Source organism: Triticum aestivum, chromosome 2A (assembly GCF_018294505.1).
Source record: "Triticum aestivum cultivar Chinese Spring chromosome 2A, IWGSC CS RefSeq v2.1, whole genome shotgun sequence".
In the NCBI taxonomy this organism is placed as follows: domain Eukaryota; kingdom Viridiplantae; phylum Streptophyta; class Magnoliopsida; order Poales; family Poaceae; genus Triticum; species Triticum aestivum.
Window position 1 is genome coordinate 6,154,220 of NC_057797.1, and position 11,236 is coordinate 6,165,455.

Genomic DNA, 11,236 nt, shown 5'->3' on the forward strand with positions numbered 1-11,236 from the left:
ACAGCCGGCTAAGCCATGCAGCAGGAATCAGAAAACCCTTCAAAAAATGCAGCAGGAATCTGAAAACCCCAACCGATTATTCCTTTTCCACAATTCTTTTGCTGGGAGTATCCCAGCACACAGATTTGCAGGAATGAGATCACAATTAGAAGGGATCATATCCTTTCTGAATATCTACCTATGTTTGTTAACTAAATGATTCCCTGATGATAAAACTATGGGAGGAGATGATCCATGCTTGCTTCGCCGACCCATGCATTTTGTCAGTCAAGCATATTTGCTTCCATGTTAATTTAGCTTTGGGTTTGATGCTAATCGCGTGGCGGCATGGCTCTCGTGATGTTTAAAAAGTAGGGCTGAGGATATGAGCATACGTGTCACAATGGCAGCCCCGGAGAAGCGAGATTAGTGAGAGTTTAGATGTTGACGGCCGGTCAAAATGAGTATCTGAATGTGTCGTCGAAATCAACGACATTTAGTCACTGCCTCAGGTGATCAAAGTCCAAAAGAGTTGGATTAATCTAGTTTCCAGTGAATGTTCAGTAACAATCACCGGCCAATGTTTCATTCCAAACAAAGTGTCGTCGAAATCAACGACATTTAGTCACTGGCTCAGGTGATCAAAGTCCAAAAGAGTTGGAACTAATGTAGTTTCCAGTGAATGTTCAGTAACAATCACCGACCAATGTTTTTTTTCCAAATTGTGAACTATTTTTTCATACACAACATCATCATAGATATACTACTAGCTTCCAGTGAATGTTCAGTAACAATCACCGGCCAAATGTTTCATTCTGACTTGTGAATATTTTTGCACACACAACAGCATCATAGGTATCTGGGCTTGCCCGTTTGACTGCAACACACTGCACTGCATCACTTGAAAGACACCATAATTTTCATGGACTTGTGTTTGAATCTATATACGATTCTCAAAATGGAGGAGTTATCCGTCCCTGCTTTTTGGATGCTTCACATAGAAGTTATGTAATTTTAGAGAGGGTATATGAAGTTATGTGATTTTAGAGAGAGTAATAAGTTTTCATGTTGTCGAACGCAATTTCAGCTTTATTTTCCTTTAAACTTTATTTGAATGTTAAATATGGTTTCATAGGAGGTTTTTTCTTTGTTCCAAGTGGACACATAGAAAATCTCACCATGTTGCTCGGATTCTACAAGAAAAAAATCTATGTTCAAACTGGCCGTAATTGAGGCCGAAATTAGTTTTGAAGTAATTGTTCATATATCAGTCACTTAATCATTTCAGGGGCATTTGGCCAGGAAATCCCTATTTGACACTTTTGTTTCAACTTGTCTGCAACTCGCTCAGGGCCTGACGCATATGCCAATTTTTTCTATGCCTTGTTTCTTTGGTTCTGAAAGGTTTTCCTTGGGGCTTTTGTTGTTTTCGCTTTTCGGTCTCATTCCCATCTTTCTTACTTCTAGTTTTTCGTTTTCCTTTGGTTTTTCTTTTTCTTTCTTTTCTTTCCTTTTTCTTTTTTTGCCTTTTTTCTTTTTCTACTTTCTACCTTTTAAAATTTATAACATTTAAAAATTTGCAAACATTTCCTAAATCCGTGATCATTTTTAAAAATACACGGACTTTTTAAAAAACTCAAGAAAATTTTAAAATCTATGAACATTTTATAGAATATACAGGCATTTTTAAAATTCTTGATTATTTTAATAAAACCCAAACATCTTTAAAAACTTGTGAAAAAATCAAGTTTGCGACATTTTTCAATTATTGAAGATTTTTAATCTTCCAATAATATATTTTTATATCTATCAAAACAAATCCAGCAGCCATTTTTTTAATGGAAAACCGAATAACCAGAAACAAACAAAATAAAATCGGTCGGAGGGAGCGCTGCACGCAACGTCTAAGTGGGCCAGCCGGACCTTTTGATGCACAAAGCGTCCAATAGGAGAACCCATTTGACCAACCAATCTTGTATATTTACATTAACCAGATCAGCCCATCAAGGAGATATGGTTAGCGTAGCAACCTAGTCAGATACCCCTCAAATGGATTTATTAATCCCAACCAAAATTCCCCATTTTTTGACAGGAAGCTCAGCTTTCGTTTACTTATTCTTGATGGCCAAAAAACTGGGCGCAAATTGTTCTCGGCAACAATTAATATGATCAAGATAAATGAGCAATGATTCACGGTGAAGGTGCTAACCTTCACGATTTTAGATCACAACAGGAACAAAATACTACAACAGATTTAAGCAAATGTTCACCATCCTCGCAATCCTTTGGTTCCAATCTAGGGGGGAGATCCTCCTACTCAACCCTGCAGGCATAGGGTTAACAATGAGCATCAGCAACGCAATATTTACATCTGCAGGCATGGGGTCAAATCAATATCACCAACAGATTTTTGTTTGCCATTGAAGATTGAAGAACTGAATGCCTAAATCCAACTGAAGGTTGTGCTCAAGCTTGTTCAAACAAAGTAAAGTGGCCACAAGATGTTCTGTATTAGTGGAAGTGATTCTTTTTAGCCAAGAGTTGAGACTGGATTTAAGAACATGTCAAAGTCGCTCATTCGAGCCAGAAATGGCATCTCGACCGCCATTTCACATTTCTCCTAAGTATTGTGAGTACCACAGATTTTATGACAGAATATGATGTATAACATAATCATCAACCAGAATCAAATGAACATGTAATTAATAATAACTATGCTGTCTCAACTCATATTTGGTGATAATATGATTGCATGATTGTGTCCATAATATTGACATAATCATCTGCCCCAACAGTTCTAGATGGCCTAAAGGAAGATGGCATGTATAATACTCAAAGATAACACATTCTCTTGTGCAGACTGCTAAACTTCACACGATAGATTAACACGTCAACAAAATATTGAGATGATAATTTTCAATTTATAAGAACAGGAGAATGTCCAGGTTAACTGTTGTATTTCCAAATTCTGACTTTCTTGTACCGCCATGATTCCAGATTAAAGATTTCAATTCGGTACACAACTGCCAGGAGCAGTGACGGTGACTGATCAATTGCGGCAGTGGTGCTCAGATGAATGCAATACAAAAATGATTGAGGAAAGATGGGAAGGCACATGAGAGAGCACACTGCTGCCAGGAATTTGCTGGAGCCTCGCTGTGCGCGAAGATGGGAGCAGGAGATGGCTGACAGGAGTTGAAGGAGAAGGCCTGATGGGCGCTTTTGTGCATGGGAGATCCAGTTGTTGGTAGGGTCATGCTCACTATTCATGTCAGTCAATCTAGGATGCAATACCAGCAGCTGCTTGGGTCGGCGAGGATGCGACAACAACTGTTTCATGAGGCGACAATGCAGAGGTCACGACACTTTGAGGCGGTGTGGAGACAATGGCTCTGGTGGCTTCGAACTGAGACAACAGCTGCCGCGGTTTTGAATTGGGATGACGGTGCGGCTTGGTTAGAAAGGAGAGGACAACGACAGGTTGGGCAATGAGCATACTGTGGTTACGAGGACGATGGGCAAGTGAACAAAAGCGAGGAGGATATGCGCAAGAGATCAGGATGGCAAATAATTTGTCTCAGTTCCACCTACAAGAGTCATATCTAAATCTAGGTGCGGTTTCCTCTCTCTCACCTTTAATTATACCCCCATGTCAAAAAAGATCTTTAATTGTACCTCCACATCAGGTTTAATGCTATATGGCAAATTTAGATACGGAACGGGTTGGAGCACTGGGAGTGCCCTAAGTTGGGACTTTATGACAGACCTAATTGGAACTAGCAAGTTTTTGATAAAAACAAGGAAAACCAACAAGTTTTGATTTTCTCAAGGAAGATTTTCAGAATATACAGACAATATAACTAAATGGCACCAAACAAAAACTAAACTAGCCTTGAACCATTTGAAACCATTCATAAACAAGTAAAAGCTAATGTAAAATCTATGGTATCCAATTCTCCACATATAAGAAAGAATCTTGTGCTAAACCCTGAGTGGGACAAGACAGCATAGAATCATTGGAGGTGAAAATAAGTCATAGCTAGCATCGGCTTCTGCAGGTAATGTAAACTGTAAAAGATTCAACATTGCTGACCTGGTTGAGAAGTGAAGTTACAGAACACTAGGGAGTCATCAATAGCTTAACAGTACACTTTCCGATTTCTTGCGTATCTGCAAATATGTTCCCTAAACAACCTCTGTTTCAATATCAGGAGTATAATCAGGAAGACTCCGTAGTACCTAACAAAGTGCAGTAATTGCTGTCAAGACTGTGGAGAAAGGAATATCAGCTTATAAGAAAGCAAATTGAATAGTATATTCATATACCTCATACAAGTACCACGAGATGTAGGCATCCGTAGCAGCATACTCAAGTTGCTTTTTTGAGAGAACAAAAGACTCCCAGTTTCCCATTCTTATGTTGCCAGGCTTTGGTAACTTATAGGCATGAAGTTGCGGGTGGTAAAGAGCATTGCAACACAGCAACAAGTTAGTGCAATGAAAACAATAAATCAGTAAAAGAATATAACCCAAGCAGCTTATCTAGCAAAAAAAATTACATTTCATAGAAACTTCAGAGTTTGTTCTGCTAAACAATAACTGAAATTGTCTCAACCACGGAACTACCCCATCAAGCATTCCCACAATGCAGAGATATAGACCAAGCATGCAAATTGCAAATATCAGCAACCAGAAGAATTTCAATTTAATAATTTATTGATGATAAAAATGCTTGTATTCCCTAGGCATCTGGGTGTTCTGTCTACCAAATCATAATTGAACCTCTATCGTTCAACCAACCAAATTTCCTTGATACATAAAACACATAAATGAATAAATGCCTGAAGAGTGTTTCTTTCCAGTGCCAACAGAACTGGATAAAAAAAAGCAGTACTAAACAATACTCCCTCCGTCCCAAAATGTAAGATCATTTTTGATAATATCTTAGTGTAAAAAATGATCTTACATTTTGGGACGGAGGGAGTAGCTAATACAATAGGAATTACCTCTTTACATGTGATCATTTCGGTTAATGCAGCAAGACTCCATCTTTTATAAGGCCCAGCTAACTTGACATTTGCAACAGTTGATAAATCCATCAATGGTTGTACACGTACTTCATAATCATTGAACATTTTCCTTGCATCGTTGTCTATACATACTCCAACCTGCATAGACAAGACAACAATGTCTTACATGACCAAAAGGGGCAACCCGTTTCTAGGGGGAAGAGCATATAATCTATGGAGAAAGAAGCAAATGTCTTATGGGGAAAACCAAATTACGCACTTTAACGGATGAACTGTCCTCCAAAAGAGATTTCAAGATGGGAGGCACCCCAGAGTGAATGATATGCATGAGATAACAATGAGTTTTGTCCATGCATAACTGCATTAGCGCGACTTTACAAGGCGGTTCTCCTGCAAAATCCATGGCAATGGTTGTTCCGTCAGATTAGATCATTTGCAGGAGTCAACTTAAAAACCATTCATCCAGAAACCCACATTTTGCAGTCTGAAAATGCAACTAAACATTAGGCTATGGGCAGAACAGCAAACCTCTTCTGGGGAAGGGTTTCCACTCGAGATCGAAACCAAGGGAGACCTGGCCAGAGGCCTTCATGCTTTCGATTTTGCGCACAATCTCCCGTGTAGCTTTCTCCACTTCAATTGCTGTCCGGCAGTACACTATCTTGCCGCTGAATGCCACCTGTTGGTACCTAGCCTTCACACTCCCTGTGGCGCAAAATCCAGCGGAGACAGGATTCAGATGTGTCAATCCCACAAGAAGATTAAGGCAGATAAACATACACTACAACTAGGTGCCATTCTACACAAATCGACCAACCAACCAACCCATCCATATGAACCATAGCACTGTCGGTGACGATACTGAATCCTAACAGAGTATATAATACATGAACAATCAGACAGAGCTGCCATCTTACCAAAAACTGTAAAACTGAACCCTAACAGGGGATTTTCTTCCAAGTGGTGAAACTGTAGCACCAAGAACCCTAGTTCTTCCACGCACATTTGGGTGGAAAGATGAGTTCTTGGGTTCTTTGATTTCGGGAGGAAGGGGAAAGTGGAGCCGCACCTTGGCAAGTGGGGGGCGAGAGGACCCACGACGGCGAGGAGGCGCTCGCGGCCGCGGGGGCCGGGTTGGGTCGTGGGCGGACGGGGGCGGGGGCGGCGGGGGTTTTGGACCAGTCGGGGAGGCGGCGGCGCTTGGCGGACTCGGCGGCGTAGGCGGCCTCGATGGCCTGGAGCTCCGCCTCGGCCTCGGCGTCCCAGTAGAAATCGTCGTCGTCGTCGACGGGGCAGGGCAACGCGGGAGGCGCCCCGGACTCCATGGCGGCCGGATCCGGTGGACGACTCGCCGGCGCCGGTGGTGGGACTGGGAGTCTGGGGGGAGGGGAAAAGTTCGAGTTTTCATTCTTCCTGTATGTATATTGCCAATTTTAAAATTGTGGGGGGCTGAGAGGGAACTTTCAGCAACTTTACATGGCATAAAGGTCAGGTGAGAAACATTTGGCAGAATCCAAATCAAAGAGACCTTTCAATCAGAAATTCGGCAAATCCAAGAGAATTTGGTCTCTCGAGGGTGAGCGTCTGCGTCGACTTTGTGTTCCAAAGGAGATGTAAAATTAATACTGAGCTTTTGTCCAATGATGTTACCGCTTTGCATCCTTGCGCCACAAGTGCATTAGTAGCAATGAATAGAGATTTTGAAGCCACAAGTGCATTGCCAGCAATGAATTTGCGTCCGCGCTTTGAATCATGTCTAGTTTCTTGCTCGTTTTCGCTCGATGGCTAGTCCGCTTCGTTCATTTTTTCCTTGGCTCGCTCATGGTCTGCTATTGGCTTAGGGAAAAAATGGCAATATTTTTTCAAGAAAAGTTAGTTAGATAAAAAAACAGTCATATATTTTTTTTAAATAATGGATTTTAAAAAGTCTTCATAAAATTTCAAAAAAGTCCATGGATTTTTAAAAATATTGACAAGGTTGAAAAAGTTCATAATTTTTTAAAATAATTATTTTCAAAAGAAGTTCACAATTTAAGAAATGTCCACATTTGCCCTATTAACCAATATTTGTTCACAATTTAAGAAATGCATCTAGAAGCTCCGAAAAAATATTTGTTGCAAAAAACCGGATCTTTGAGCTACATACAACACCATACCGACCCAAGAGCTCTATTAACCAATTTCCCATGAACATTGAATCCAACATACATGAAAGTCATGTATGCTGGAATTTAGTTTATTTTGGGCAGCCCAATAACTATTTCAGAAATTTCTAATAAATCCTAGAGGCCCACTTAGCCCATTTGTGCAAGGCAAGGGATACTACTAAAGTTTAGTCCCACATTGCTAGTTTAGTGGAAGTTGGACCTCCTTATAAGGGAGGTTCTTTCCCCACTTGTACGAGCATGAGAACAAGAGGGATATCCACGCGCGCTCCTCCGCCGTCTGCCTCTCCACGCCTCGTCACGACGCGCCACGGGTTGCGGGAATGAGCCGAGCCGATATCTAAATTTTTGCCACACACTACGGGTATACGAAAGGTCACACGGAAGCTGAAAAGATTTTTGAGAAAGTGGAGTTCGAATGCAAACGGTGCAGCCCTTCGGCTGCTGGCTGTTCGCTTCGCCTTCGTCTCTTCGTTTCGCCTCCCGTCGCTGCCCTCTCACCTCCTTCTCTTGCGCCTATAAAAGGGAGGTCGCTCCTCCCAGAGAGACGCACCAGAACTTCTCCTTCCTCTCGCCATTGGTTCCATCTCTGACCTATTGCAGTCTTCCTCATCCCGGCTTGCGGCGTGCACCGCGAGTCGGGACAGTAGGCCTCTGAAACCGCACCACTTTGAGTCCTGTATGGGAGAAGGGTGATAAGGTTTTTGGGGAGCGCTCCGCGCGACTACTGACTTCTTCATCACGGACTCTGACGACTACTTCCCCGATGACGACTTCTTCCCCGACGTCTTCCCCGGCGTCGACAACCTCATCGACGACATGGCTGGAGAGGATGTCGACCCCAAGTCCAGTGCTTCCGCTGCTGCTGTCCCGTACGTATTCTTGTTCCTTCTGTTAGGAGTCCTGCTACAGTTCTCGCCTCTAGTTTCTGCCCTACATATGTTAGGTTCTATGTCGTATAAGCAGCTTCATCTAGTGTCTGTTCTACATGTGTTTAGCACAAGTTCATATATGCAGACGATGTTTACCTTCTCTCTGTCAGATTGCATGACTTGCTTTATATTTTCTATATTAGTCATGCTTTATCTAGTATTTCCATTAGCAAAATTATTTGGTAAATTGCTCATATTTCCAACAATCCAAAAACCTTATTATAGGCAATTTACACCAAGCGGTTTTGCTGCTTCCATGAGACCTCCTATGTTTGAGGGTATCCACTATAAGAGGTGGCACGTGAGAGCAGTCTTATGGTTTCAAACCATGAGTTGCTATGATGCCACTCTTGGCAAACCTGAAGGGGAGCTTGATGCTCAACAGGCACAAGCCTTTCAGAAAATGGATACACTGTTTAAGGCTGCTCTCTTGAGTGTTCTTGGTGAGAACATAGTTGATGCTTATGCGTCAATTGATAATGGAAAAGATATGTGGGATGCACTCGAGGCCAAGTTTGGGGTCTCGGATGCTGGCACTGAGCTGTACATCATGGAGCAATTCTATGATTACAGGATAACTGAAGAGCGCTCCGTGGTTGAGCAAGCTCATGAGATACAGTCATTTGCTAGAGAACTTGAGCACTTCAGTTGTATGCCACGGACAAGTTTGTTGCCGGAGGTATCATCACTAAGCTTCCTCCTTCGTGGAGGAACTTTGCTACCTTACTGAAGCATGAGAGGCAGGAGTTTTCCGTTCCGGATCTCATTAGCACTCTTGATGTGGACACTACTAGGAAAAGGGCTATAGATGGAATTGACACTAATGGCGCACCAGACATGTGGTGCGCCATTAGTATATACTAATGGCGCACCACCTTCTGATGCGCCATTAGTGTTGAAACTACTAGGAAAGTGTGCAAATTGTTGAAGTCTTTGTACGGACTTAAGCAAGCACCCAAACAGTGGCATGAGAAGTTTGAAAGAACTTTAACATCTGCAGGCTTTGTTGTGAACGAAGCTGACAAATGTGTGTACTATCGCCACGGTGGGGGCGAGGGAGTTATCCTGTGCTTGTATGTTGATGACATACTGATTTTCGGAACAAATCTGAATGTTATTAAGGAGGTCAAGGATTTCCTATCTCGTTGTTTTGAGATGAAGGATTTAGGAGTGGCTGATGTCATTCTGAACATCAAGTTGTTGAGAGACGATGATGGTGGGATTACATTGCTTCAATCTCACTATGTGGAAAAGATCTTGAGTCGCTTTGGCTATAGTGACTGCAAGCCCTCTCCAACACCATATGATGCGAGTGTGTTACTTCAAAAGAATCGAAGAGTTGCTAGAGATCAATTGAAATATTCTCAAATTATTGGCTCGCTTATGTACTTAGCAAGTGCTACAAGACCTGACATCTCTTTTGTTGTTAGCAAACTGAGTCGGCTTGTCTGAAAACCAGGAGATGTGCATTGAAAAGCTCTAGAGGGAGTTATTGCGTTGGATTATATCCAAATGTCTAAAAATCTGGCAGATCCTTTTACTAAGGGTCTATCACGTAATGTGATAGATAATGCATCGAGGGAGATGGGTATGAGACCCATAATATGAGTTGTTCACAGTGGTAACCTATTCTTTGTGATCGGAGATCCCGTGAATTAGATGTGGAAGACAAGCTGTTGGTCAACTGAGAGGAGAGTATCCTTACTATTCACAATACCACTCCATGAAGATGCAATACTCTCCTAATCTGCATGGCAGGTTGATGTATATCTTAATGTGTTCTAAGTGGCTTATTTAAGCAGAGATGTTATCCTGCAGAACATCTTTTGAAGAACACACCTATACGAGTCGGATTGTCAAACATCGCAATCTATGAGAGTAGGGTTCTCTCTAGTAAACTCATGAAAGGTCACGGAGTATGACGCATAAGCTCCACCCGCGGGGAAGACCCACGGTAGCCACGTATCGGTCAAGGCTTTATGTGAAGCTAGATTCGCAGAAAACATGCAGTTCAAGGCCAAGTCCACTGTTCAAGTTGCTTACTAGTGTAGCATAGAGTTTTAGGTGGAAGTTCAACTTAACAGTCTCCACTGCAGTACCGGTATATAAAACAGTGTCTTACTAGTGTAGCATAGAGTTCTATGAGAACAAGAGGGATATCCACGCGCGCTCCTCCTCCGCCGCCCGCCACGCCACGCCTCGCCTCGCCTCGCCTCGCCTCACCACGACGCGCCGCGCCGCGGGAATGAGCCGAGCCGATATCTAAATTTTTGCCATGCACTACGGGTATACGAAAGGTCACACGGAAGCTCGAATGCGAACGGTGCAGACCTTCGGCTGCTGGCTGTTCGCTTCGCCTTCGTCTCTTTGTTTCGCCTCCCGTCGCTGCCCTCTCGCCTCCTTCTCTTGCGCCTATAAAAGGGAGGTCGCTCCTCCCAGAGAGACGCACCAGAACTTCTCCTTCCTCTCGCCGTTGGTTCCATTTCTGAGCTGCTGCAGTCTTCCTCATCCTGGCTTGCGGCGTGCACCGCGAGTCGGGACAGTAGGCCTCCGAAACCGCACGACTTTGAGTCCTGTACGGGAGAAGGGTGATAAGGTTTTTGGGGGGCGCTCCGCGCGACTACTGACTTCTTCATCACGAACTCCGACGACTACTTCCCCGATGACGACTTCTTCCCCGACGTCGACAACCTCATCGACGACATGGCTAGAGAGGATGTCGACCCCAAGTCCAGTGCTTCCGCTGCTGCTGTCCCATACGTATTCTTGTTCCTTCTGTTAGGAGTCCTGCTACAGTTCTCGCCTCTAGTTTCTGCCCTACATATGTTAGGTTCTATGTCGTATAAGCAGAATCATCTAGTGTCTGTTCTACATGTGTTTAGCACAAGTTCATATATGCAGACGATGTTTACCTTCTTTCTGTCAGATTGCATGACTTGCTTTATATTTCCTATATTAGTCATGCTTTATCTAGTATTTCCATTAGCAAAATTATTTGGTAAATTGCTCATATTTCCAACAATGTATGCATAATTCCCTTCCCATTCTGTAGCTGTAGTTAACTAAGCAACATTCCCTAGTCGTTGGTTACGAAGCAGTGCCTGGCTAGACAACTCATTAGGTGCAAAAT

The 11,236-nt window shown here is 42.9% G+C and overlaps 1 protein-coding gene across 1 annotated transcript; it reads right to left on the reverse strand.

Annotated features, from left to right (window-relative positions):
• Positions 1–2,037: 2,037 nt before the first annotated feature.
• On the reverse strand, positions 2,038–6,423 carry LOC123186947 (Werner Syndrome-like exonuclease). Its single transcript, XM_044598678.1, has 7 exons — positions 6,079–6,423; positions 5,538–5,714; positions 5,269–5,399; positions 4,986–5,147; positions 4,306–4,416; positions 4,073–4,218; positions 2,038–2,302 (listed from the first exon to the last, which is right to left on the reverse strand). The coding sequence occupies exons 1-6, from the start codon at positions 6,332–6,334 to the stop codon at positions 4,165–4,167; spliced, it is 891 nt and encodes a 296-aa protein (XP_044454613.1). The 5' UTR covers positions 6,335–6,423; the 3' UTR covers positions 2,038–2,302; positions 4,073–4,164.
• Between the last annotated feature and the right edge of the window lie 4,813 nt (positions 6,424–11,236).

Coding starts and splice junctions, on each gene's coding strand:
- LOC123186947 (XM_044598678.1), bottom strand. CDS start 6,334: ATGGAGTCCGGGGCGCCTCCCGCGTTGCCCTGCCCCGTCGACGACGAC. Junction 5,400..5,537: donor GAAACCCTTCCCCAGAAGAG/GTTTGCTGTTCT, acceptor TGGATTTTGCAG/GAGAACCGCCTTGTAAAGTC. Junction 4,417..4,985: donor AAATGATCACATGTAAAGAG/GTAATTCCTATT, acceptor CATGCCTATAAG/TTACCAAAGCCTGGCAACAT.